At 60.7% G+C, this 27,917-nt stretch overlaps 2 protein-coding genes across 6 annotated transcripts in view; one reads left to right on the plus strand and one right to left on the minus strand.

The window, feature by feature from the left end:
• BMP1 (bone morphogenetic protein 1) overlaps positions 1–11,389 on the plus strand; it is a 41,263-nt gene extending 29,874 nt beyond the window's left edge. For 3 of the 4 annotated variants that reach the window (XM_084884439.1, XM_084884438.1, XM_084884440.1), the window contains 5 exons: positions 3,047–3,172; positions 6,421–6,548; positions 6,926–7,139; positions 8,592–8,842; positions 10,678–11,389. In XM_084884439.1, the coding sequence (XP_084740565.1) occupies positions 3,047–3,172; positions 6,421–6,548; positions 6,926–7,139; positions 8,592–8,842; positions 10,678–10,812 (854 nt within the window). In that variant the 3' untranslated portion in view covers positions 10,813–11,389. Of the gene's footprint in view, positions 1–2,402; positions 3,173–6,420; positions 6,549–6,925; positions 7,140–8,591; positions 8,843–10,677 lie in introns of all 4 variants that reach the window. The other variant, XR_014795068.1, reaches the window with a different exon arrangement.
• Positions 11,390–16,789: 5,400 nt separating this feature from the next.
• Positions 16,790–27,917, minus strand: PHYHIP (phytanoyl-CoA 2-hydroxylase interacting protein). 2 transcript variants are annotated; one of them, XM_084884389.1, is made up of 5 exons: positions 27,393–27,917; positions 23,506–23,699; positions 22,215–22,389; positions 19,919–20,036; positions 16,790–18,214 (listed from the first exon to the last, which is right to left on the minus strand). In XM_084884389.1, the coding sequence occupies exons 2-5, from the start codon at positions 23,668–23,670 to the stop codon at positions 17,680–17,682; spliced, it is 993 nt and encodes a 330-aa protein (XP_084740515.1). In that variant the 5' UTR covers positions 23,671–23,699; positions 27,393–27,917; the 3' UTR covers positions 16,790–17,679. The 2 variants fall into 2 exon arrangements, with proteins under 2 accessions (XP_084740515.1, XP_084740516.1); XM_084884390.1 differs by lacking the exon at positions 27,393–27,917 and adding an exon at positions 23,791–23,815.

Consider the following 27,917-nt stretch of genomic DNA (forward strand, 5'->3'; position numbering starts at 1 on the left):
CTCCCTGTTTCCTTAAGCCCTCTGTCCTGGACTCCGGGGCCAGGCTGGGAGGTAGCACGTAGGACCTGGGGCACAGCCAGGGCAGGGCAGGGGGCGGGCTTTGTGGGGGGACAGCTCGGGGATCCTCACCCCCAGAGCACCTGGTGGTGGTGGGGGGGGCACGGGGCGGCAGGAAGGCAGGAAGCCCACGGCCTGTCCACGCTGCCGCCTTCCTTCTCCCCTCCTTTGCCCAGGGTCCTGCATCCTCCAGCCCCACTGTGGCCGCCCTGCACCCCTGCCTGCCCCACCTGGATGCCATGCACGGCCCCTGTGCACTGGTTCCCTGCTTGGCACCGCCGGCCTCCCCGCTTTGCTTAAAGTGCCCTTAGTCCCTGCCCCTGGCTTGCTGAGACCCTCCTCTTTCAGTGCAAACCCCTATCTTCCCTGCGCCCCCCTGGAATGCCTACCAGATGCTCACCAGAGGGCTGAGGGGACATGACACCCGCTCAGGTGTGGGCTTGGCCCCCGGGGAAACCATTACCTGCTTACTCTCGTCTCTTCCTGCCCTTCTGTCGCTCCATCGTGGAGGGGGAAGGGGACTGATACCACATCTGTCAGGCCTAGAGCCCAGGGCTCTCCACCCATGGTTACTGCCCCGCCCTGGCATGGCACTGTGCCCACCCACCCTCAGTCCCGCACAGAGTCGCCCACACACACACACACACACACACACACACACAGGCACGCGTAGAGCCCCATCGCACAAGAAACCTGCAAAGGACCTTCACCAGTGGGCATCAAGGTCCAGCCCTCGGGGCATGGGGCATCTGACTCTGGCCCCCCAGGAGGGGGGCTCTTTGGACTTTTGGGACACCGAGCGAGGAGACTCTAAGCCAAGAAGGAGAAGAAAAAGCCTGAAGAACTTCAGTCTGATCTCAGCCACCTTCCGGGGCATTTGGCACTGGAGGGTGAGTGCCATCTTCTTGTCTGGGCCCATGTCCACTCCCCTCCCCCTGCTCCTGCCCCTCCTGCAGTCTGCCCCCCTGGCTTCGAGGGGAGGCTGCCCACCCCCACTCCACCATGCCAGGGCCCTACCCAAGGATGCGAGAGCAGGTCTTCCTTGGGATTCACTTTTCTCTTATTCACTCATTCATTCATTCAGCCATTCACTTACTCACTCATTCATTGGGCAAGTGTTTTTTATCCCTACTATCCGCCAGGCTTTATACTAGGTATTTGGGTTGCAAATACGAGGAAGGCGTGGTCAAAACATTTCAGGGAAATCTTGGCTCAGTCCGTGAGCGCCCAGCATAGTCCCCGGTGAGTTCCTCAGTGACACCCATAATGGTCAGCGGGTCTCCATCACCCCCACTTTCCTGTGGGGCTTATGCAAAGGCAGCTTCCGCAGGCCCTCCGTCAGAGTCTCAGGGAGGATCTAACTGAGAAGGAGCTCTTCGAAGAGACTCCACCTCTTGGCCTTGGCTTCCTGCAGGCCCCAAGGGGTCTGGCCCATCTGAGAACGGATTGGAGGAGCAGGTCCTGGGAGCACGGGCTCCAGCCCCCAGGCCCCTCTCCTGAGGGAGACAGGGCTCCCCCAGGCGTGTGAATGCCAACAGGCATTTTTCTACCTTGGGTTCATCTCTGAAGCTCTGGGTGCCCATTCGATCCATCCACACTCCTTCCTGAGTGCCTGCCTCGGAGCCAGGCACATGGTCCCAAGAGTGACCACGGACGGACGGGAACATGTGGATGTGACAGACACATGCCTCTGTTACCGTGTGTCTGTCAGTAAGCACCCTTGAGTGTGTATCTCTGTGTGCACGTGTACACAGATGGGTGGATGGCTGATAATGTGTGCGTGTGTGATATCTGTCTGCCTGTGTGTTTGTGTGTGAGGTGTATGCTGCGCACACATAGGCTGACCCTGTGGGTCAGTACCTGTACTGCCATGTTGGGACAACAGTACATCACGAGGGGAGCCTGTGGGTGTGAGTGTGTGTCTGACATGCTCTGTAGCTGCAGCATCCAGCGTGAGAGAGCAGAGCTCTCCCTGAACCCCCACTTCCTTGGAATGAGCCCCTCTGCCTGAGGCTGTTTCTCTCCCCCAGTGCACAGGCCTTGTGCCTAGCCCTGCAGGCCTTCTCCCTGCCACAGGCTTTCTCCCCAACCATCCATCCATCCATCCATCCACCCACCCACCCATCCACCCATCCATCCCGTCGCTGTGCTCCTCCCCCTGCCGCCCCTCGGTGCCCTGGCTGCGCAGACATGGCCTCCTGCATGTGTGTGCCCCTTGCCTTCTGCCTGCCCCGCGGCTCTGCCTCGAGGCCCCGGGTCTGGTGTTCATTGCTCTCCCTGTCTGATCCCTGCCCTCCACCCCTCCATCCCCTCGGTCCCTTTTCTCCTTCTCTCTCTCGTTTCAGAAAAGAGGCCGGCTCTGCAGCCCCCTCGGGGACGACCCCACCAGCTCAAATTCCGAGTACAGAAAAGAAACCGGACCCCCCAGTGAGGCCTCCCAGGCCTCCCGGACCCTTTGTTACTCAGGAACCTCACCTTGGACAGAATGGGATGGGGGCTCCCGTGCCGCCCACCCCCACCTCTGCTCTGCCACTCCGGCCTGCCTCCCTCTGGCCGGACAGAACTGGTGCTCTCCTCCCCGGGTCCCCCTCACATGGACAGGGGACCTTCCCATCCCCACACCCTCCCATGTTGATGGTGTCTGTGACATTTCCTGTTGTGAAGTAAAAAAGGGACCCCTGCGTCCTGCTCCTTTCTCTTGCAGTCTGCTTGTCCGTGTGTCTGTTTTTCCACTTGTCCGTCTGTCCAGTAAGCAGGTAATGGTCGAGGGTTCCCATGCTGGTCAGCTCCAGACCCAGCCCTCCCTCCGCCCCACTTCTACTTTCTCTCCCCACAGCCAGACCTTGTCATCGCCTTGAACTCTCACCCCTGCCCACCCAGCTCCCCGGGGGGGAGGGAGCCCGGCCAGGCCTCCCGCTTCCCCTGGGGTGACCGCCCGGACCTCAGCCCCGCACAGACCCGGGGTCTGCCCTTGTTTGCCCCCCTGCAGACAAGGACGAGTGCTCCAAGGACAACGGCGGCTGTCAGCAAGACTGCGTCAACACCTTCGGCAGCTACGAGTGCCAGTGCCGCAGCGGCTTCGTCCTGCACGACAACAAACACGACTGCAAGGAAGGTAAGGGGAGCCGGGGCCGGCGCCAGGCTGCCGGGCACCTCCCAGGCCAGCAGCACCTGGACCGGAAGGACCGAAGGCTGGGGAGAATGAGGTCAGAGGTGCCCTCACCACTGGTCTCGGTTTTTGGACTCAAGGAGCTGAGCGGCTCCTGGGGTCACCTCATGTCACCCATGCCTGGCACACAGGTCTCCCCAGCCCCAGCCACATCCGAGCCACATGCACTTCCGGGCTCTCCTTGTGTGTGTCAGGAAAGAGAGCTCACGGCTGCCCCAGGCTCCCTTTGGGGCTGTTTTCCCAGTTTGTGCTTCCTCAAATCCATGTCCAGGTCCTTCTGTTTGTAACGACCTCCCTCTGGCAGAGGCGAGGTGGGACTCGGTTAAGAGCACAGACTGGAGCCAGGCGGCCTGGCCAGGTCCTGTCAGCCAGCCAGCTGTGTGCCCTGGAGCCACTGGCTTCCTCTGCCGGTACTTTGGTTTGCTCCTGGTGACAGGTAGAGGGAGCAGCACTTGCCTTCATGCAGGCAGCCCCTGGCTCATCGCCGCACAGTCATGCATGTCACCGTTTTGGGTCACACTGCTGACCCCAGGGACACTCCCAACAGGGCCGCTGCCTCCCAGGAGCTGAAGCCCTACAGGCATTGAACACAGCTCTCATGCCATCCTTGACATGATCGGACACCCCTTTGGGCACTACACAACACTGGCCCGCTCCGAGGCGTGCATCCCACTGTGGCATCTGCCAGTTAGGACTTACTATCCCCCAGCACCGTGGTCGGCAAACCAGCTCCTGAGCCACATGCGGCTCCCTGGCCCCTTGAGTGTGGCTCTTCCACAAAATACCACGGCCTGGGCGAGTCTCTTTGAAAGAAGTGGCGTTAGAAGAAGTTTAAGTTTAAAAATGTTGGCTCTCCAAAGAAATTTCAATCGTTGTGCTGTTGATATGTGGCTCTGTGGACTAAGGAGTTTGCTGGCCACTGCCCCAGCACAACGCAGACTCGCCTTTGCCACTGAATGTCTGTGTGACCTTGGGCGAGTCATTTGACCTCCCTGAGCTTCAGCTTCCTCCCCCGTGAGATGGTTTTTGAAAATGGTACCTGCTTTGCAGGGAACTAAGGCCCAGAGAGCTTGCTTTGAGCACTTAGCACAGCGGCTGGCAAAGGCCACGTCTCACCATTGATAGATGGACAACCAAGGTGCAAACAAACTGCTGGCCAGAACAAACAGGACCCGAGCACCTGACAGTGGCCCAGCAGACAGACACTCCGGGACTTCCAACCCGGCCACCTCAGGCTCCCCAAATACCAAGGCCTGACTCCTGGAGCCCCTACATTGCTTAGCGAGAGGGGACCCGATGCTGATGTTGTCAGACCGCGTTTTTATCTTTGCACCTTCTTATGAAAAAGAGCCCTCACCATCAGCATCAACGAAATAGCAGGGGAGGGTTTCAAATTCGTGGGAAGGTGGCCGGTACGCAGTAGCTCTGATTCGCTTTAGAAGCGCCTGGTTCCTTACTCCCTTCAAGGATGGGCTAATTACAGATCCAGCAGAGGGCACCCCCTGCGGGTACAGCGCTGCCCAGGCTTCTGTAGCCCCTGCTGCCCAGGAGACTGCAGTCTAGCTGGTGTGCAAGGAAATGGTAGAGGGCGTGAGGACCCGGGGAGGATGGGGGAGGGCAGTGCCAGCGGCCGAGGAAAGTCCTAGAAGGGCAACAAAACAGCTCGGAGGCGCTCAACTGGGAGAGCCAGGAGCTCCGCCTGCCTCCACCGGCCTGCGAGGGTGTCGCTCTCCTCCAGGCCCTCCTGACTGTGCAGGCATCTTGAGCCTCTGACTAGGCACAGCTGTTCAGCCTGCCTCGCTCCCCTCCCCCCGCCTCGTCTCCCCTCCTCCCCCACACACACACCCCCATCCCTTTCTCCTCCCAGCCCATCAGTCTACCTCTGCCCACTTTCCTAGAGGGGCCTGTGAGATTGGATGGCAATGAATCCCGAGCACCCACCGGCTTTTAAATTTGTTTGTGCGGCCACGCTTTCAGAGGCAGAAAGCAGACTGCAGGGGATGGAGGAGCCACGAGCAGTGAGGAGGTGGTGATAGCTTTCTTGAAGGCTGGCTGAGCAGAGAAGGAGAGAGGCTGGGCCGTGGGAGGGCTGGTGTGGGATGGGCACAGCTCGGGAAGGCTCCTAGGCTGGGAAATGTGTGCTGCCAGGGTCCCCAGGACAGAGAAGGAGAGAAGAGGGGCGCCTTCTCTGAGACAGGGAAGGAGGGGAAGGGGAGGTGCGGGGGAGGGGAGTTTGCAGGTAGGGCTGGTGGTTGAAGTCCTTCATAGTTGAGGCCCCGACTTTCTCAGGGAGGCAGGAGGTGAGGGGGTGAGCTGGGAGTTGAGCAGAGGGCTGAAGGCTTGGAGCCGCTGCTGAGGAGGTGAGAGAGGGAGCTGGTGAAGGAGAAATCCAAGAGAATCCAGTGGTTTGGGGCCCACTGAGGTGGGGGGGGCCACGGATGGGGTTTTCCAAGATGGTTCAGCGGGATGGCGTGTTGGTGACCAGCCGGGCAGCTGGACAGGGAAGGATGTCAGCAAGGAGGGTTATTGGGAGAAGCCGGAGGGATCGGGCCGTGGCGGCCTCTAAAGTTGAAGAAGCGGGGACAGGAAAGTGAGCGCCTGAGCGCCCTGGGAGATGGGAGGGGCCCCGGAGAGGGTGGCGAGGGCCGCGTGGAGCAGCGGTGGCGATGGCAAAGGCTGGGGTGAGGTCACCGGCAGGGGCGCCTCAGGAGGACGGAGATAAGAGCCAGTGGAGCTGAGGGCGGGCACAGAGAGGCCAGGGTGTCGGGCGGACCGTCTGGTGTTCCTTGACGTCGCTGAGGATGGCGGGAGCGCGAGCGGGATGAGAGAACTGAGTCAGGTGCCAAAGTCTCCTCTGACTGTGGAGGCGTGGCAGGCGGTCAGAGGAGGCCAGCGTCTCAGAGGGCAGAGAGGGTGTGGCCGGGGGGCCTCACAGGTCCAGGGGTTTGCTCGGGGCGCCCGTGAGGGCGGGGCCGGGGATGCTGCCAGGGTGGCTGTGCTTGGAACCCGGCAGCTTGGTTCCCGGGGGCATGGGCACAGTGGAAACAAGCCATCGACGTGCAGTCAGTGTTTATGGGGGCAGCAAGAGAAAGGAGGCAGGCAGGCGGGAGGGAGCGGCTTCCCGGCTTCCGAGGGGCATTGAGGCGTTGGGGTTCCTGATGACTCCCTTCCCCTCACCCACCCACCTCCCACAGCCGGCTGTGACCACAAGGTGACATCCACCAGCGGCTCCATCACCAGCCCCAACTGGCCCGACAAGTATCCCAGCAAGAAGGAGTGCACCTGGGCCATCTCTAGCACCCCTGGGCACCGGGTCAAGCTGGTGAGCTGCCCGCACCCCGGCCTGCACAGGCGCCCTGCTCCCCCATGCCACGAAGCCACCTCCTCGTTCCTGTCAGCTCCAAAGCCCTGGGCACTTAGAGTCCCTGCCCAGAGCAGGGCAGGCTGCGGGCTGCTGGCCTGGCTGAGCCCACAGGGGCTGCCACCCTGCGAGAAGCCCAGGCTGGTGTCAACACTGGGGGTGTTCCTGCCATCGCCCCCTTCCTGAGTCCCCCCTCACTGCCATCCACCAACCGTGGCCACTGCCCCGGACTCTGTGAGCAGGGGTCAGGAGGCCCGAGTTTGGAGCCCCTCCTGCTGCCCACGCCGCTGGCCCCCACCACACTCCTAACTCGCTGTCCTTCTGCTCCCACGCCCCAGACCTTCCTGGAGATGGACATTGAGTCCCAGCCCGAGTGTGCCTACGACCACCTGGAGGTGTACGACGGGCGGGACGCCAAGGCCCCGGTGCTGGGCCGCTTCTGTGGCAGCAAGAAGCCCGAGCCGGTCGTGGCCACGGGCAGCCGCATGTTCCTGCGCTTCTACTCCGACAACTCCGTGCAGAGGAAGGGCTTCCAAGCGTCCCACTCCACCGGTGAGGACGCCCGCCCCCAGGCCCCGGGGCCAGCGCTTGTTCTGGGGGCACCTGCTGATCCCGGTCTCAAAGGCGGGCCCGGCCTGGTGGGCTGACAAAGAGCTTGTGAGGGCACAGAGGTGAAGTCCAAGACAGGCCAAGCCTGGGCCTGGCTGGAGAGACGGTGTGTGCTGAGGACGAGGCCAGGGAGCAGCGAGGAGGAGGAGGAAGAGGAGGAAGAAGGGGAAGGAGGTCCTGACTGGGGGCTATGGAGGTGGCCCTTCAGAGAGCAGTGAGGAGACAGGGTAGGAATCCGGGTCGGGGAGGAAATCCCCAGGTTTCCCAATGCTGGGACCCTGGACTTTGTCCCCAGATGCACTCTTCATTCATTCAATACCTGCTTACTAACATGTAACACATATGAGGCAGCATCCTAAGTGCGGGTCATAAACACGTGAAGCAGACAAACATCTCAGCCCTTGAAAGGCTTACTCTGTGTTCATTTGTTTGCTTATTAACAACCATGGACCGAGCTCTGGTCGTGAGCAAGAAAGCTAGGGGACAAATGGTTATGCCTCGGACCTGAGCCCTTCACCCCACTCACCCCGGAAGCTCGCCGTCCCGGAGAGAGACAGGCTGCGCAGGTGATGACAACAGGAAACAAAACACGATAAGGGTGTGGCTGGTGGGTCACGGGGAGGAGCCCAAGCCCAGCCCAGCCCAGGCCGCTCTGAGCGGGTACAAGCGCTAGCAGCTCGGCCAGAACAGGGATGTGTGAGGGCCGCAGTGACGCGGGGACATTGGCTGCAGAGAAAGGCTGGACGCCAGTCTTGGGAGGCCTAGAAGGTCCGTCAGACCCAGGGTGCTGGACGGGGGGCTTCGCAGGCTCCAGAGTGGGTGTGTCACAGTCCCCCCTTGATACGCTCAACTCAGTCCCTGCCCCAGGCCCCACCCCCATCCCACCCCTCAGGGAAGGGGCACAGGAGGAGTAGCTGCGGGTGGCCCTGCCCGGCATGCTCTCTCCCCTCCCGCCTCAGGGTCACAGACTGGAAGCCCGGAGCCCCATCTGGCCGTCAGAGTGCTTGGCCCACACTGTGTTTTGTTTTGTTTTGTTTTTAATGTGAGCCAACATTTAGAAATCGGGAGTTTTCCCTGATGATCCTGTCCTCTCTTCAGAATAGAATCTCTGGAAGCACAGGGCCCACATTCTTTCATGACATCCGTCAACTGAGGGGCTTAGCCGTGTCCCCTCTCAACAAGCACGCCCTCCACCGCGCCTCCGCTCTGAGCCGCCCCACCCTGTGCACCCCCAGCCTCCGTGTGTCTGGGCCACGTCCTGCGCCGGGTCCAAAGCCAGCCCTCGCCAGCCCTGTGGCCTCCGGGGCCTCCAGCCGGCCCGGAAGCCTGCGTGGTGAGGGCAGGCCTGCCGCCCAGGCGGAGCTCCGGGAGTGACGGCCCGTCTTGTCCCCACAGAGTGCGGAGGCCAGGTGCGAGCCGAGGTGAAGTCCAAGGATCTCTACTCCCACGCCCAGTTTGGCGACAACAACTACCCCGGGGGCGTGGACTGCGAGTGGGTCATCGTGGCGGAGGAAGGCTACGGGGTGGAGCTCGTGTTCCAGACCTTCGAGGTCGAAGAGGAGACGGACTGTGGCTACGACTACATGGAGCTCTTTGATGGCTACGACAGCACAGCCCCCAGGCTGGGGCGCTACTGTGGCTCCGGGGTGAGGTCCCACCCTCGCCCCAACCCAGAGGCCCAGTGCCAGCCCAGGGCCTCTGCAGGCCCAGGGTGCCGGTATGGTGGGTGGCAGCATAACTGGCCCTGGGCCAGAGCCCGGAGACCTGCTGGGTGGCTGATCACAGAGGCCCGCCCTGCGCTGGGCCAACCCCACCCAGGACAGCTGGTCCTTTTAGGGCAAAACAGAGGTTCCTGCAGCCTCCGGGATGGGCCTTGCCCCGACTCCAGCCTCCCAGCACCAGTTTGGCTGGGCCTCCAGCGTAGGTTGCCTCTGGGGAGGAGGGTGCCCCAACCCCATCCCCTTGCTCCAGCCCAAGGCAGCTCACCGGGACTCAGAGGTGGGGGCCAGCGCCAGGGGCCAGCGCCTAAGCCGAGCGGTGCTGACCAGCCGTTCTGGCTGAGCCACGAAAACACCCTCCTCTCCGCGTGGCCAGCTTCCCTTCTGGGTGAGAGGCCAGAGGTTCCCGAGCTGGGGGTGCTGCTGTGCAAGCTGGCCCTGAGCGCCACTTCCTGGTCTTGTCAGAGGCGGTGGCTCGACAGGGTTTTTACTGAGGCCACAGGAAAACCAAAGGTGGCTCTATTTTCCTCCTGGCCAGAGCCTGTGGCTCCTCCTCCTTTTTTAAAAACATCGTGTCCTCCTTCAGAGAACACTGTTTTTCTCTGCCCTTCCCCCCCCCCCCATACACACACACCCATTTGCACATGCATCCACCTCATGCACATGCCCAGACCGTCCTCCTCCCATCACCCCCTGGTCCCTGCCTCTCAGGGCCCTGCTCAGGCCACCTGGGCGCCCCAGGAAAGGGGAAGTTTCCCGGAGCTGGAGCAGCCGCTGGACCCATCATTGTGGCGAATCTGCTTTAGAGAGAGCTCCCGCCTGTGGCATGGCAAGGGCTGGGCCGGGTGAGGAGTGGGGAGGTGGAGCGGGAAGCGGGGCACACAGTCCCGTTTTCTGCCCCGCTCAGAGGCTCGGGAGTACCTGCGCTGCCGAGCTGGCACCCCTCCTACCCTTTGCCCTTTGTAACTTCCTTGATCTGGCACTTTCGGGGGCCCTAGGTGGCTTCTTCCAGAGACTTCCATCGGACTGAAGCGAGCAGGTGGGGACCTAGGGGAGGAACCCAGTGCCATCAGGGCTTCCTGGCATGGCTGCCAGAAATGTCCCTGAGGTTCTAAGAAATGGTCCTTTCTCCGCCGCCAGGGCAGGGCATCTGGGTGCTGATGCTTCAGGGGTGGCTCTCACGCTGAGAGCCGGTGCAGAGGTGAGGGAGGGGGTGCAGGAGCCTGGGAAGGGGCATCATCTGGAGTTGACCATGGCCAGAACGGGGGGAGGGGAGGCCGGGGTTGGCAGAGCAGGTCTGGAGGAGCCAGCTGTCCTCTCTTCTCCAAGAGACTGCTGGGACAGCGAGAAGGCAGCCACTCGGAGGCTCTGCTTCCTTTGCAGACCCCTCCCAGCCACCTGCTCCTGTGCCCCCTCCCCCAGACCTTCTAGGCTTAGGGAGCAGATAGCCTTTGGTCTTGTTTGGACTCGAGAGAAGCAAGGTCCAGAAAGGGAGCGCGCTGCTTGAACTTCACCACGAACTAGTTAGTAACAGAGCCGGGCTGAGAAGGGACATTTTACTCCGGACTTAAGACGAGCTCCCCTGCCCTCTGCTTTCTCCCCGCCCGCCCTCCCCCCCCCCACGCCCCTTAAACGGCCGCTGGGGGAGTCACCTGCCTCAAGGGGTCAGGGAGCCTGCCTTCCATAGAACGGGGGGCCTTCGGGACCGAAAACCGCAGCCCTGGCCGGTCCTCGGCCTCACACACGTCCCCTTCCTCTGCCAGCCCCCTGAGGAGGTGTACTCGGCCGGAGACTCTGTCCTGGTGCGGTTCCACTCCGACGACACCATCACCAAAAAGGGCTTCCACCTGCGCTACACCAGCACCAAGTTCCAGGACACGCTGCACAGCAGGAAGTGACCGCTGCCCTCGCACGTTGGCGGGGACAGGTGGGGACACCAGGCCCGCTGCCCCCAGTCACCTGGACCAGACAGTGGGGGCACCCCGTCCCCACCCCCCGATGGTCTGGATGAGGCTGACCTCAGGAGGCAGGGACTTGGACTCCTTCACGAGCCACTTCCCCAGATCCCTCCCCCGCCCCTGGCCCTACCAGAGCAAGGGCCCAGGGCCAGGGAGCCAGAGCTTTCACTGAGACACTTGAAGTGGCCATTCCTCCGTGGGGGACCGGCCAGCGGGGGGAGGGCCTGTCTGCAGGACCCTCCAGCCCGTCCTGCCCACCTCTGCGTGCTGGATCGTGTATAGCTGGTGCATATCTTCATTGTAATATACGTGTCCCGGCCCTTCCCCAGCCTCACGTGGTTTTATTTTGAGCCCCCACTTCCCACTGTGTCCTGGGGCATGAGTTTCCGTACGTGCCCCCCGGGAGCACAGTGGGGGGATGCAGGGGAAGGGTGGGGAAGGTGACAGGGCTTCCCTCAGGCCCAGCGGCTGGTCGGCCACACCGGGGCATCCCAGCCAATAAACCGAAAGTGTTACAGCCAGTGTCCTGTGCCAAGTGCTGCCTGGGACATGGTGGGCGGGGGTGGGGGCGCCTCGTTCCAGATGTGCGGGCTTGCCGGAGCGGCCAGGACATCTGGCCTCCCTGGCTGCCCTTCCTCCCTTCTATTTAGGACCCCTGAGGGTGTGATTTCACACTTGGGCACACACAAACACACAGCCGCCTCGCACACGTCAGTCCGCGGGCGGGCGCACCACATGCACACACTGCACAGCCCTCCCTCCCACACAGCGGGAGGGGTGGAACGTTCTGTGAAAGGCTCTTTGGCGGGGCGGGAGGAGGCATGCAGAAGGGGAGACGCGTGTGTTTGTCCACCCGGTGTCCATCTGGGCTTTCCGTCTCTGTGTCTGAGAAAGGGGTGGGCGGGCTGCGCGGGTGCCCAGCGAGGGAGCCTCGCCGGGAGCCAGGAAGCTGGCATCCGCCGGGGCAGACCCGTTAGCCAGCCCCAGAGCCTGCCTGCCGTCCTGAAGGTCAGGCGTGGGTCCTCTGTCATGGAGACAAGAGCCAGACGCTGAGCAAACATCCCAGCTCCGGCCCCCTCGCCCACAGCGACTCGAGGTTGTGTCTTGTCTGGCCTCCTCCTTCCTGCCATTGCCTCCCTCCCAGCCAGCCCAGAGACGCAGACCTGTCTCCCTGAGGCCGGGGGAGAGAAACCCTAACCCTGCTCCTTCCCTTCAAAGGAGTCTCTCTCTCTCTCTCTCTCTCTCTCTCTCTCTCTCTCTCTCTCTCTCTCTCTCTCTTTCCCTTGTCTCTACATGGATCTCAGGGGGGAAAGAACCGAGGGAGAACACAGGTTCTTCTACTGAGGCTGCCACCCTCAGCTTCCGGGGAGACCAGCAGCCTGCTCCAGGCCCCAGGGCTCCTGAGGGCTTTTTCAGTGGGGCTGTCGTTCTTTGACTGGCTCCATGCTCCTCCCTATAGCAGGGCAGGTGTTGTGCCAGCTAGAAGGACCCATGCCCAGGGAGCAGGGACCTATGCCCAGGAAGCAGTATGGCATGGTGCACCCCGCACTGGCCCTTTAAGCAGCAGTGGGAACCAGACCCATTGCTAGAATCTGATGTGCATACAGCGCCCCCTCCCACGGTCAGGCTGCAGCCCTGTCCTCCAGCCCTGACTGCAGGTGGACAGGGCTGAGCAGGCCCCCCAAACTGTTGGGGCTGCCTGGGCATCTCACCCAGACACTTTGCCAGCCAGCTTGGCATCAGCTCCTCCATGGCCAAATTGGGAGCCAGCGGTCACAGCGGCCTTCCCCAGCCCTCCGGGTTCCTCTGAAGCTCAGAGGACGCGCTCCCAGGTCACAAGCCACAGGTACAGCGGGAACCAGGATCCTGCCTCCGTCTAGACGGTGGGGCTCAGGCCACAGAGTCCCTGGTTCTCCACCTCAAACGGGGCTTCGGAATAAACACCACAGCCGGGGCAGCTCAGGATGGCCCTCGGCAGCCACCCTGGGCACCAGTCCCGAGACCATCGCCACCATAGATCCGGACCCTATGAGGACTCAGAGGCTCGGGCTGGCAGGTTCTCCAGTCTTCCCGGGGCCCTTCTTCAGAGGCTGCCACCAGGCAGGGGAGGCCACTAGGAGCTGCCTGCAGGACGCCGATGCTCCCAAACCTAACGTGTTCTCAGGGCCCAGCTCCCCCTCACCTTCTGCTGCTTCGGGTTCTAAACTAGACCAGCTTCAGTGCAGCCGCCACCCACTCAGGTGGTTCCACGCAGGAGGAGGGCCCCCTTGCTCTTCCCCCTGTCTCCAAGCCCCCCCGAGGACCCTGGTTTCCCTGGGTCCTGAGTGCACGGCCAGGGAAAGAGCGAGGATGGACCTGCCCCGGGCTGTGCTCCCAGCCCTGGTAACCCGGTTGAGATGGCCACTTGCCTGGAGCTTCCCTCGCCTCTGCCGGGAGCACCTCCCTGGCCAGGGAGGACAGGATGACAGCACGAGCTGGCAGTCAGCAGACCTGGCTCTGCCATGCTTCGCCCTGTGACGTTGGCCAGCTGCCCCTCTCCGGGCCTCTGCTCCCCGAGCCTGTTGCCTTTGCCCAGAAACATCTCCTGCCACAGGCGAGGAGAAAACCCAGGGCCCAGGCTCCAGGCAGCCGGAGGGCTGGGCCGGGCTCCTGAAGCCACTGGGATCCCCAGCAGCAGTGAGGACTTGCACTGCCCCTCGCTCCTTTTTCCTCTCTGATTCTACCCCCCCTCCCCCTCCCAGCAAATTTGAATGCAAACACAAGCTCTACCGTTCGGTGGCTTTGTGCCCCTGGGTGAGTCACTTCACCACTCTGAACCCCGGGTTCTTTATCTGGACACATAGGATGATGACACCTCACAGGGCTTCGAGGAGGGAATGAGAGAAACCTCTGAAGACAGCCTGTAAATGGGCCTTCTTTTTCCTTCCCTCCGTGGGACAGTTTTCCGGTTCCTGGACCACTCTTTTCCCATCACAGAAGGAGACTTCTGGTCCACACGTTTCTAGCTGGGCATCTGGAGCATAGCACAGAACTACTGTCAGAAAAGACGATGCTTAACCCACAGCCAGGCAGGGCTCACAGAGCAGGGGACATATTTCTGGCTAGCCTTTCTAGGCACCTCCCAAGTCCCACCCTGTGCTTGACTGTCCCTATGCACAGGGCTGACTCTGGAGTCCTGGAAAAGATCTGCTGCTCCATTTTGCAAAAACTCGTAGTGCCTGACGGGGACTGGGGCAGAGGGCAGCCAGATGTTCTCCCCAGAGAGCCACGAGCCCCCTCACCCAGCCTCCTGATGACCAGCCCCCTTCGCCTGCTCCAGCCCCCTCCCAGCCCTCAGCCTCCCTGCCCCCCTCCCAGGAACATCTGGTTCCAATCTCCTCCAGATGCTGTGGCCAAGCTGTTTTATGGCCAATCACCTCAGCTCAGCTTCCTGAAGGCCTCCCTCCACTTCGGGGAATGGTCCCCTCCTGTCCCTGTCCCAGGGACGCCAGCCACCTCTCTTCCCAACATGGAAAAGAGACACATGCTGAAGCCAGATTAATCGGTGAGGGCTCTCCGAGCAGGCACAGTGTGAAGGGGGCTGTACTCCATCCAGGATTCAAAGAAAGATGCTGGCCCAGGAGGAAGGATTGGGCAGGGAAGTAGATGTCGGAGCGAGTGTGCGCGCATGTGTGTGTGTGTGTGTGTGTGCACATGCGCGTGCGTGTGTGTTCAGAGCGCTAGTGCATGTGGTTATGTGTATGTGTTGGCTGTCAGAGGTGCCCCTTGGTGGCCACCACCTCATTTTCCTCCCTCCCTGCCCTGGAGCAGGGCTAACTCGCTGTATACAGAGGCAACTGCAGTCCAAGCTTGTCCCTCACCTTTCAGCTCTCCGTGGCCAGCAAAGCTGTCTTCTAAACCAATCCAGCTTAAGGAGGGTGTGTGTGTGTGTGTGTGTGTGTGTGTGTGTGGTGCGTGTTCTCCCATGCAGGCCTCTGTGCAGACTAAACCAGATGCCCTGGCCCAGCGTGGTCTGACGGGCACCTCTGGCAGCACCGGGCAGGCGGAGAGCAGCTATCTGGAGAGAGGAAGGAGGAGCAGCTCTCTGGAGGAAGCCTGCACAGGCACCCCCCAGGCCCACCCACCCTGCCTCCGCTGGCCACCTGCACTCCCACTAAAAGGATGCTGGGAGCCAAGCTCCCCTCCTAACAAACCCAGGAGGAGTCACAAAAGGAAGACTGAAGCCTGGGCCTCGCCTCTGGAGGGCACTGGAAACGCCTAGGCTCCTGGCGGGAGGCAGGGGCTCCTGCCCAGAGGTGCAAAGCTAGACCCTGGTGCTCACTCACTGCTGCCCAAGCCCTTTAAATGAGCCTCCTGGGCATTTTCGACTCCACAGCCCCCCCCCTGGTGTTTTCAGGAATTAGGACCGGCCTCGGTCAGCCAGAGGAGACCCTGGCCAGGACCACTGTGTCTGAGCCGGCCCTGCTTGTGTCTTACCGTCTCGGGTGACCCTGGCACACAATAGGGGACACAGGGCAGTGACATGAGAAGATGCCAGCGTCTGATTCAATCCTGGCCATTGTCATCTACTGACTGTAAACCATGGGCAAGCCTCTGAACTTCCTTGTGTCTCAGTTTCTTCACCTGTTAAATGTGAATACGGCACAGAGCCATGGTGAAGGCTACACAAGGTGATGTATGAAACCACCTGGCGAGATGCCCGACACACAGTGGGCCCTCCTTCCTAATGTTAGGAGGTTTGATGACACGTGCTCATTGGCCCTGAGCCAGGCCGTGTCAGGGAGGTGACTCTCATTTTTCTGGAGCTTTTCCACTCCAGCCGAGGATCATTTTAATAAGCCCATAATAAGAGACACCGAGGTGACTCAGATCTGCAAAAGAGGAGCCCTGCTGGGGAGGGGACAGGGCCTGGGGCGGGGGGTGGAACTCACTGGCATTTGGGTCTGACGCTGCAGTGGGAAGGGCTCCAAATGGGGGACCTAGGGACCTTGGTGAAGCCTCCAGATGGGTACAGATTCTCTCCTAAGAGGCCTCAGTTTCCCCTTCTGCAACATGCAGGGCAACTCCAGATGACCTCCGAAGTCCCTTCCGAGCAGGAGATGTGGCTCTGCTTCCTGCAGCAAGATTTGGGACACCCTTGGAGACGATTCCCGGCAGCCTGTCCCTGGGGGCATGCCCAGGTGAGCTCCTCTGTGACTACGATTTGCCTCCCCGCACTCCCAGAGTCCAAGGAGAGGCGGGGCTCTCGGGCCATGGCGGCTTGTTTATTGGTACACAACGCAAGCACAGCACAGGCAGGCACGCCCCAGCCCAGGGCAGTCGCGGGGCCGAGGGAGGGCAGCGGGCCACCGCACAGCGATGCAGCCGGCACAGGGGGAGAGGGCCTGAGGGCCATGTCCTCTCCTGCTCCATGCATCTCCCAGGCCCCCAGACCTGATCCATGCCGCCGAGACAGCTGACCACACCGCTCCCTGTGGCTACAGGAGAGGCGGCCAGCTGTCCCACCTGCCCCTCACTGAGACATGGCCTTGTTGGCCTGCGGCCCCTTCTGGCCTTCATCACAGAAACCGGGTTGTCACTTATGGAGGCTGTTCTCCTCCACCTGACATCGCCTCCATTGTCTCCAGACAGCTAGCTGCCTCCATCAATCCCTCTCTCCTCCCCACCCACCCGGTCTGCTTGTCTCAGGGGGTCTGCCCCACCACCGCGGTGACCCGTACAAAAGTAGGAAAACAGGTAAAAATGCTGTTAGGAGACCAGGGAAGCCTCCAGCAGGAGCTCCCCAGGGAAGGGGCTCTCCAGTAGGCGAAAGGGGCAGTGCAGACAGTGCCAGCGGGCGGGGCGACAGGCAGGTGGCGCGGACACCACAGTCCAGATCACACACACACACACACACACACACACACACACACACACACACGGAGAGCTAGCAAGGTCACGGCCGGGCGGGTGCCGGGCTCTGTGGGCAAGCCCTCAGGTCTCCTTCCACACCGGGCCCCTCAGGACAAGAGGTGACCCACTCCCAGCTCAGAAAGGGGTCCCTCTGGGTCTCAGGGGTCTCTCCCCCCCTCCTCGACCCCAGTAGCTGCCGTTCCAGACCTCAGCGCTCGGGGGCAAGCGAGAAGGTCCTCTAGGATCTACGCTATCTCCCGAACAAAGGACAAATCCCAGCAGCCTGGACGCCCCGAAGCCAAGAGGAAAAAGAGGGCCCCCTTCCAGAGCGCAGGTGAGGGGGGACAGCTCTCCCCATGCAGGTGCCGCGGGGCGGGAAGACGCGGGTGTGCAGGCGACTATTTATAGCGGGAAGGCCAGGTCTGGAGTAGGAAGTCCCCAGGCCCGGCTGAGCAGGGAGGGGCGCCCTCTGGTGGTCCCGAGAGGGGTGGGTGGGGCTAAGGAAGAGGACCCCACAGCTCTGCGTCCCCTCTGGAGGCAGGCAGGCTACCTGTGGGCTTTGGCCTAGAGAGGCTTCCCCGAAAGAGCCCAGAGGCCACACATCTCCGTGCGATGGAGGCCTGGGATGAAGCGGGAAATAGCAGGGCAGGGAAAGCAGAGGCAAGACCACGTCTCCAGGAGCCCACCCCGTGCCCCCACCAACCTGCGGAGGCTAAGAGCCTTTCCCAGGCTACCAGGCGCGGGTGGGCCACCCTCTGTTCCCTCTGATGCCAAGAGGAGGGGGAGGGGAGCTGACAGCGTGGAGAGGGTAGGGGGGCAGGAGAGAGAAAGCCAGCTCCCTGGAGGTAAGTCACCCACCACCACCCGCCTGTCACTTCTCCCTGGCCCTCCCTCCCTCCAGCTCCCGGGGAGTCCCTAGCGGCCCACACTGATGTTGCAGGTCTTGCAGCTGGGGTCTTTCTTGGCGTCGGCAGTGGACAGGCTCATGAGCTGGTGGCCGCTGATCTCCCCCAGGGTGCCCAGGGACAGGTCGACGGGCTCCGTGTAGATGATCTCCAGGATGAGGTCCTGGGCGTGGCGGAAGACCAGCTCCCCATCCTCCACGCTGCAGGTCAGGAACTTGTTGCAGGCAATGTCCAGAAGGGGCAGGCGGTCTCGGCAGAAGCGGTCCCCCAGGGAGCCCTTGGGGGCCAGCACCAGGATGGCGTAGTGGTAGGCGGTGTACATGCAGTAGAAGTCCGCAAAGTAGAGGTTGGTGCTGGGGTTGAAGAGGCGCTGGGCGGGGATCTGGAAGCGCCAGCGGCCGTAGGGGGAGTCCTGCGGGGGCTGGCCGGTGTTGAACTCCGTGTTGCAGCTGAAGAAGACGCCGTGGAGCATGCCGCTGGTCGGGGAGCCGTGGCTGCCGCTGTTGTCCTTCAGGTAGGTCTGCAGCATGTTCCCGCAGTGGGTCCTGCCCACCCCAGGGACAGCAGCGCCAGAGGGAAGAGAAAATGCCACCGGTGAGCGGGGCCCAGGCTTGGCTGCCGTGTGTGTGGTAAGAAGGGAGCCGGCCCAGTTCCCAGCTCTCCCACCAGCCACCGCCTCCGCCCATCACAAATAGAACGTTCCAGAATGCGAGAGCAGGGAGGGGATGGGCTGATCCAGCCCACTCTCTTTCACAGAGGAGAGGCCTGGACCTGCTGTTCCCCAGCAGAAAGCCCTTGGATGGAGCTTGAGGGGAAAGCAAGGCCATCACCATCTGGCCTTTCTGGCTCCACCCCTTACCCACCCCCCCAACACACACACACACACACACACACACACACACACACACGTGACAATCTCCAGCCACAGGGGAACCCCACCCCAGCTCTTTCCTGCCTCTGCCTCTGCCTCTGCAGTGCCCTGCCCTCTGCCTGGACTTCCCGTCCCACCTCTCTCCACCTGGCCTGGCAAACACTTACTCATCAGGCAAGACCCAGCATTGGTACCCCTTTCTCTCTAAATGCTTCCAAGAACACCAGGCACTTGCACTCAACAAAACTGGACTGTCTACTATGTGCAGGACACTGGACTTTACTCAGCCGTCACACACACCTATCACACTCCACCTGCCCGGACTGTCCCACAATAGACGGTTTCGAGGGAATTCTGCCTTGAGTCCTCTCTCTATTCTGGCACACATGGTGCTCTCTGTCTCTTGCTTGCTTTCTGATAGAGAAACCCAAACAGGGCCGGTGCCCTAACCACTCACCTCACTGCCACTCTTTCTTCAGTGCAAACACCAGAGGCCCCCCCAGGCCCCCACAGCCCTGAGGTAGGGTCAGAGTGACACCATGATAAAGATAGACAGTACTGGTGGTGGCTTGTCCTGGCCCAGCCTGAGGACATGGACTTGGAGCAGTGTCAGCAGCCATGGGGGATGGGCAGCCCCTGGTCCAGCCTCACTCTTGCTTGGTCCTGGCTGTCCTAAAAGTCTAGCGAATTGCTGGCCCTCTGGGTCTCAGGCTCCCCCTATGCTGGCTGAAGGTGTTAGATGATATCATCGATTGGATCAGGAATTTTTGGATGGGGAACCCCTCTCTTTTTTCCCCAAAGGGAATTATACGTAGGCAGAGGCAATAAAATGGACACTGCTCAGGTCGACTGGTGGGTGTGAGGTTCACCCAGCTCCATCCTTGGAGTTCCTCACCGACTCCTCAGCACCACCCTCAGGCCTGCCTGGGACACACCCTGGGACCCCCAGGCTCCCCAGCAGACAGTGTAAAGACCACACCCTTCATATTCAGAACCCACTCATTCTGTACCCTCCTCACCACCTCCCCTTCAGAGCCAGGGCTACCTGCCTTTCAGAGGACAGGAACTGCCTCAAAGAGGATCCCACCTGGGGCCTCACTCACCCAGGCCTGTATTCACAGGTGCCCCAGGCAGCTCTATCCTGAGTGCCCTCTGCTTTCCTGGAGCTCAATCCCAAGCCACCACCACCACCCCCGCGTCCCCTTCCCTCCACCCCCCTCCCACATCCCCCAGCCCAGAGTCAGCCTGTGGTGGAAGGGCATGGCGACTCTGTGCAGAGGACCTGGCAGTCGACAAGGCTGGGGTGACAGCCTGGGCAGCTGAGGCAGAGCCGGGGGAGGGAGGAGGGAGCTGCTGGGCCCGGCGGGGCTGCACGCACCTGGCGTGCTGGAAGTACTCCTTGTGATGGTTGCGGTAGAAGACAGAGAAGCGCAGCATGCGGCCTGCGATCTGCTCGGCCTTCTCCTGCAGCTGCGCCAGGTGCTCCTTGGCATAATCTGCAAGAGGGCAGGTGGGTGAGCCGACGCCAGGCAGGGTTACAGCCCCTCCCCCGCCCTCCCCCACAAGGTGAATGCCAGCCAGTCTCCGTGCTCAGAGCAGCAGGGGACACCAAACATTCACAGCACCTCGGACCACGCGGGAACGGGCCAGCTGGAGGCCGTCTGTCCTCATCACCTCTGCACCCTCAGTACCAGAGGCTCGGGATTCTGCCTCCAACAAGGGCCGGGCTGCCGGGTAATACAATATAGCCCCACCCCCGGGGCTGTCAGCCCAGGCCTTCCTAGGCCCCTGTGAAAGGAGGACCAGCAGGCAGGTGAAGGACTGAGAGGGGGAGATTTTGAGGTCCTTTAAGAGAGAGCCTTCAAACCCAGCCGGTCAGAGGCTGCCCACAGCACCCACGGGGAAGCGAGCTGCCATTACAAGGGAGGCTCCTGGAGAGCCTGCGGAGCCCTGAGGTGAGTGTGTAGGTGGATCAGGTCTGGGGCAAGGACTCTACTCCGTATCCCAGGTAAAGCAGAAAAGCATGGGAACAAGGTCGTGTTTCCATGAGCCTGGCTTTTTGCTTGTTCATGCATGAAACTGGACCCTCCCCTAGGGCCAGGGCCAGGGCCAGAGCCCAGACCCAGAGGCCCCAGCAGGGCTGCTGCTAGCCTCGACAACGCCTCGGTGCACATTCGAAAAGGTGCCCTTTCCTCCTTGCTGATGCAGCCCTGGCCAGGGTTTTGCAAGAGAACTATGGGCTGGACTGCCGCCACCCCCAGCTCCCCTGTTTGAATTACGTTCCCACCGCACGTGGCGTTCTGGGGTACACTGAGAGGCTTTCCCCACGGTGAGAGGGAGCACCTTCAGAGAGTGGGGTGTGCAGCTGAGCTAAGAGAAAGCACCACTCAAAAGAGAACAGCAGCTCAAGGACACAGCAAAGGGCACAGGCCTTGCCAGAGGGAGGAGCCAGCCTCCTCGGGAGGCCCAGGGCTAAAACCGTCCCCTGCCCCTGGCTTGTGGCAGAGGGAGATCTGGGGCAGTTCTCACCATGGACACCAAAAGAATAGAATGCTGCGGGGACAGAACCTGGGTCATCAGTGAGCAAGTACACTTGAGCCTGTTTTTGTTTTTTTGGGTTTTTTTTGCTTGTTCATGCCGGAATTCCCAAGCTGAGTTCTGCTATGAGAGTCTGTGGGACTGCTGAACAAGGACCGTTTTCTCAGGCTAAGTGGAGGCTCAGGACGAGCAAAATGTGATTGCTCCACGAAGCATCCAGTGACCAACGATTGCTAAACCGCGGTCTAGCCACACAACGTGGCATTATCCCACCTTAGGAAGGAAGGAGATTCTGACACATGCCACAAATCTGGAGGTCACGATGTTAAGGGAATAAGCCAGTCACAGAGGGACAAATGCTGCGTGGTTACCCTCAGTGGGGGGGGGGGGGGGGGGGGGAGGTTTGTTCAGTGGGTATAGAGTCCCAGTAGGGGAAGAAGAAGAGAAGTTTTGGAGGTTAGTGACATACCCAGTGAATGTACTTAATACCACTGAACTGTACCCTTAAAATGGCTAAGATAGCAGCTCTTATGTTATGGGCATTGTACCACCATTCAGAAAAACATGCTGCCCCGAGCCAGAGAAGTGACTCCAGCCCTCTATAGAAATGATGTTGTCACCGTGATTAGCAGTGCTCACATCTGTCTCCTGCACCACAGGCTTTGAGGGGATGGGGTGAGGGTGAGAGTGCTGGTGGGGGCAGGGGCAGGTCTCATCTACCTGTGTCCCCCTGAAGGCCTAAGCCTGGCACTGGTGTAAGCAGGAGGTCACAGTATCTGTTATGTTAAGACAAAGCCCCTTTGCCCAGCCAGTGTGGCTCAGTGGTTGAGCGTCAACCTCTGAACCAAGAGGTCACGGTTCCATTCCAGTCAGGGCACATGTCGGGTGGCGAGCCCGATGCCTGATAGGGGGCATGCAGGAGGCAGCCAGTCAGTGATTCTCTCTCAACATGGATGTTTCTTTCTCTCTCTCTCCCTTTCCCTTCCTTTCTGAAATCAATATCTATATAGAGAGGTAGATAGATGTGTAGATATAGTCATAGACATAGATTTAGATACAGATACATAAAAGAGATGAAGCCCCCTCCTGACTATCATTAAACCGGATGCACAAAAGCACAGACGGCAGGGCCTCACCTCCGGTGCAGAACTCCACTGTCTCGCTCCAGCCGGATACGAGGTACTCCCCGTCGCTCTGCTTCACCGCCGTCTGCACCGCCACGCTGTACTCCGTGCGGGGGCTCAGGAACCAGTGGCCTCGCACCGTCATGGGCAGTGGCACGGCCTTGGCCACAAGCTTTGTGGGAACATCCTGAGACACGGGGTGCAGACCGAGAGCCAGGAGTCACATTGGGGGTCATGCCCAACTATGGCATTCTCCTCATAGCTCCCCCCACTCTGGAGAGGGCCAGAGGCTCGGTGATTCGATGGCTGGGTGTTCTGGCCACCAGGCTCCTGCAGGAGCAAGCAGCGGCCATTGGGAAGGCCACGCAGACACTCCCCAGCCTCCTTCACCCTCAGCTCCCTGATGCCCCTTCTCTCGGGAACGGAGGAGAAAGGCCGCCGGGGTGGAAGCCCACAAAGTTGAGGGCGGCCAGACCTCGGTTTTCGAGGGAGACTTCGAGAGCTCTGCACACTGCAGTGCCGTTTCCACGGCAACGGCCAATGCTGAGAAGCCAGGGAGGAAGGGAAAATATGCCTTATTCTTTTGGGAGGAGGTTAAGGGGGTGGTGTTGAACATTCACGTCACCGTGGCAACTGGCCTGCCAAAAGACATCCAGATCGGGGGAGCCAGTTCCAGAGAGAGAGGGTGAGTAACCCACATGATGCTGTCGTCCTGGGAACCGGCTTCTTCCCACCTCACTCTTCCCCTGCCTCTCTCCCAGCTAAGAAGATGGGAGCCTTCCTCCCACCCACCCCCACCCCAGCTTTAACCCGGGGAGAGGACGCCCCAGCTCGCAGGGCACTCTCTCACGTGCGTTTTCTAAACCCAGCAAACAGGCCAGAGGGCCAGGGGCAGAGAGGATCACAGGGGCCTGGGGGACCCTGTAAAGGGTCCCACCGCTGCCCACAGCCCGTGTTACCCACCCAGTCCACCAAGCAGGCACCCCCCCCCCCCCCCCGGTGTGATGCCATGGCCCGCCCGGGTTGTCCTGCCTCTCTGAAGCCCTAGTCGCCACGCCGATAACGGCATTCGCTGTGTGCTGGGCCCCGAGTCAGCCGGCACACAAACATTACCTCACCGATGCCTCTCACAAGCCTACAGGGGCCGCCATGGTTATCATTCCCCTCTTGCCAGCAAAGGGACTGAGGCTCAGAGAGGTTCACGAACTTTACCGAGACCACACAGCAAGCAGAGCCTGGATTGGGATCAGGCCCCTCCAGCTGCCCACCGCCAGCTCCCGGCGTGCGGGTAGGACGTGCTCACCCGGTGCTTGAATTTGTTGGAGTTCTTATTCTCCTTCTTGTTAAGGTCGATGAAGTAATGGGTGACCCGCTCCAGGTCGCTGTTCTCCATGGCCCAGGAGATGCGGAAGGAGTCGCAGGTGATGTTGTTGACCTCGATGCTGTGGGGAGTGGACAGCAGCTCCATGCCGCCGTTCGGTTTGGCTCCTGTGGGGACTGAGAGGAGCGGGAGCGTCAGCACCCCCGGCCCCGCCACGCAGTCTTCGGGAATGTCTCTCTCTTCCCAACATTCCTTCCGAGGCGGGACCTGGAGGAGCCGTCTTGCCCCATCGGATCGGATGGAAAGGCTGCGCAGGGAAGACTGGAGGGCAGGACTGAAGGCGGGATGGGTGTCCCCCCGGGCTCTTGGCTCTCCCGAGAGGGGTCTGCAGAGCAGATGGCACCTGACAGGTGGCAGAGGCAGTGGGAATGCGGAGAACGCCAGGCGGGACAGATTCTCAGCAGATGGAGCCGAGGAGGGGGCCCTCAGCCAGCAGGCGTGGAAAGAGAAAGGGGTGGGGGTGGAGAGAACAGTGTGAGGCCTAGGGGAGACAGGAAGTACCCAGCAAGGGGATGGGCGTGAGGGTGCGGGCAGGAGGAGGACACTAGCAGCCAAGGGTGCCAGGGCTCGGAGGTCAGGACCCCTCCTCTCCGGGGTGACTCACAGGGGTCACCACCCCACAGGGCTGGGAGTGCAAGTGCACGTGGACCCACGGGTGGCGGGGGGAGGACAAGCTGCAGACCTTTCCCTGCCCATCATCTTCCAGCTATCGCTCTTTCTCTTTCCCCCTTTCCCCGCTATATTCTTTCCTCCTCTGGCACTTGATTCTCTTAAGTAATTGGTTTTACTTTTGACGCCTGTTGCAAACCAAATGCTGATAATTTCACAAACGGCATCTCATGTAAGCTCCCATGGTAGGTATTATTATTAGACCCATTTTACAGGTGAGGTGGCTGAAGTTGGGGGTACTAAGATGCCCAAGGCCAGACAGTTCATAAATGATTCCAGCTGAAACCGGTTTGGCTCAATAGATAGAGCGTCGGCTTGGGGACTGAAGGGACCCAGGTTCGATTCTGGTCAAAGGCATGTACCTTGGTTGTGGGCATGTCCCCAGTAGGGGGTGTGCAAGAGGCAGCTGATCAATGACTCTCATCGATGTTTCTAGCTCTCTATCTCTCTCCCTTCCTCTCTGTACAAAATCAATAAAATATATTCTTTTAAAAAAATGATTCCAACTCGGGTCCATCTGACTCTGGAGCACTCAACCTTTTACCATTACGCGCAAGTTGTGTTCCCTCGTGTGTGTGTGTGTGTGTGTGTGTGTGTGTGTGTGTGTGAATGACATGTGTGGCGTGTATGTATGCATAGGTGCACATAATTTTACAGATATTTAGTTTTCCTTCTCTGTCCTTTTCTTTCAAGCAATGGCATTTTCTCTCAGCCCCGCTTCCCCCCTCCCTGCACTCCTTCCCCAGGCTGCCCCCCCCCCCAGGGGTGAAGGACCACCACTCTCACTGTGCTGAGCCAGGAAGCGCCGACTCTGGCCCTGACTCTGGAGCCCTGGAGAGCGGGGTGGGGAGAGGAGAGGGGCGGGAGGGGGCCGTCTCCAGGATAGGAGCCGGAGTGTGGGCTGGGCTCTCTCCTGGGACATCTGCTCAGTGCCCAGGCGCGCTCATGCTTCCCGGGTCTGCCTCCAGCCCAGTCCCAGCCCAGCTCAGGTTTCTGGAGTGTCATCTCCTTTCTCCTCCTTCCCTCTTCTTCTCCTCACCCAGGCGCTAGGGGAAGGGTACCTTGAGCCTTCGAAAGCAGGTACTTCTATTTATAGCTTCCAGAAGATTCAGCCCACACTTTCCTGTCAACTAAGCCTGCTCTGGAGCCTGACACCTCTAAATCAACCTGTGGGCAGGCGCAGGGCAAAGGGTGTGGGCGATGGCCCTACCCATCCCAAGGTATTCCCTGAGTGCTTGCTACCTTTAGCCCTTCACCCTAAAGTGTATGCCTGCCCGCTGCGAGGCTCAGCCTAACGCCAGTGGCCTGGTGAATCCTGTGGTAGTGAGCCTGGGGGAGCTGCCAGGCCCGCCACAAAAGAAAGCAGACCGGGACAGGGGGTCCAGAAACAACTACACAAGAAACCAGTTTGTAATTCCTGGGACAGTTAGCAAGCGGTGAGAAGATGCCATCCTGTGAGGTCCCAGTGAGGAGCTCCCCAGCAAGACAGGCGTGTGCCCCCACATACACACACACACACACACTAACACACACACACACACACACACACACACACTAACACATGCACCCACATACACCCACACAGACATACTCCCACCCCAGGGAGGGCCTCGGTGGCTGTCTCCCACCCACATGGGATGCAGTCCACGCCTACCCAGGGGGGAGGGGGGCACCTGCCCCTGCCTCAGTACTCCTCAGTCTCCCAGAGTCAGGGCAGCGTGCTTGGTACTGAGGTGATCAGGACGTGGGTCAGCCTTCCCCATCTACATTCTATTCCCACGAGAGCCTGGGAGAGTGGGCATGAGTGACACTGGGAGATCAGCAGAGCCAGGGTGGGCCAAAAGTGGGCACGAACCCCAGTTCTCCCAGCCCAGATGACCGGGGAAGGGCAGGGTGTGAGAGACAGGTTGAGACAACACCTGAGAAACACCCACTCTCCTGTGTGAATCCACCCTGAGACAAGCAGTCACACACCCACAGGCAGGCAGGCGCACACATTTGAGAGAGTGTGTGTGCGCGCACTCGCGCCCACATGCACACGCACGTGCACGCACCAAGTATGCCCACAGACAGGCTGCACACACCTCCTCAGACATGCTCACTCCCACCCACTCCCCTACGCACCCAGGGACCTTCTGCCATGCTCCACATTCTAAGACTGCCCAGCAAGTTCCCCTCTACTAGCTGTCACCTCCACACAGACGCTCACATGCTTAAGTCCACAGGCTCTCACACACACGTATGTACGCACACCTGCTCACAAAGCCGTAATTTAGGGGGGTGGGGACCACAGGCAGCAACAGAAGGCATGCAACCCTTATGCTTGCTGATACACCACGTATATTTTATTTGCACACACGTCAACCTCTGCCCATGTTCTGCCATTCGCCCTCAAGTCTTCTCAAGGCTCACACGCACAGACTTTGAAAATATGTTTGTCTCCGGCCACACTCTGCCAAAGCCGAGCCTTCATATGCCAACAGGTTTGCCTACCTACGCAGCTCTGACCACAGGCAGGGGCTTCTGCCCACACTCCCCACCCACCTACCCCCTCCTGCTTCAGTCGCACCTCCCACATAGAAACCCTCGGTCAACATGTACTCCCACATACATGACAGGGGATATGTCCACCCACAAAAACACGGCTTCACACTGTTTCTACTGACATGCATTCGCAGGCTACTCAGATAAATGATCCCCCACACATGTGCTTCATGTGTATAAGAGACGTATGTTCCGAGACATGTCACACGGCAGTTAAAACCCACACGAACACAAGTGCATGCAGACAGAACTATCTACGCAGGCAAACCTCCGGTCTCCTCCCAAGCATGGTGCACGCACTGCCATGGTCCCTTTTGCCCATGCTCATTCAGAAAAGCACCATATGCCGCCCCACTGTCCCCGCTGGCATCGCTGACTGCAGCAGAATGGTCACGGGGTGACTGACTGTGGAGCCCTGGGGACAGGATCCAGCTGTTAACCCCTTGGCCAGGGGCCTGGGGGAGAGGGGACAAGGTCGTGGGCCCTGGCAGTCCAGGTGGGCGCTGCAAGCAGTGGCAGGACCCTAGTGGCCCCAGCCCCTAGCCCCCGGCCACCCAAGTCCTCGTCGCGATTGACAGCAGAGGAAGGGCACTCACCTGGCTCCACCAGGCTCTGCAGAGGGAGACCTGGGAGGGAGGGAAGGGAGAGGGCTCTGTGTGGGTGGGCTCCCCAGGCAGAGGGGCAGCGGGCTGGATGCGCGGGTCACAGACAGCAGCAGCGCTTGGCGCCGGCTCCTCTGACTCCTTTCACGGCCGCGAAGGAGGCTTCTTCCATGCCCCGCAGGCAGCCCCTGCTGCTCCACAGCACGTCGCTGCCCCGGGAGAGGCGATGTTCCCAGCCGAGCACAAGGAGAGGCAGAAGCAAAGCGACGTGGAGGAGAGAGAGGCGGCGAAGACGAGAAGGAACGGGAGAGCCAGACCCAATCTGGCTCCACCAATGGGATCAGCGGCTGCCCAGCGTCAGGTGACAATAAGCAAGCTCGGTCCCTGCTCTCCCGGGCTGGTGGGAGGGGGAAAGGGCAGAAGGTCTGGAAGGGAGCAACGTGGATGTCTTCCGAGACAGCGGCGGTGGCTGCCCCCTTCCCCGGTTTCCCAGGACACGTGTCCTGGCAGAAGTCCCTC

This window comes from Pipistrellus hanaki, assembly GCF_964339955.1.
Source record: "Pipistrellus hanaki genome assembly, chromosome: 5".
Taxonomy (NCBI): Eukaryota; Metazoa; Chordata; class Mammalia; order Chiroptera; family Vespertilionidae; genus Pipistrellus; species Pipistrellus hanaki.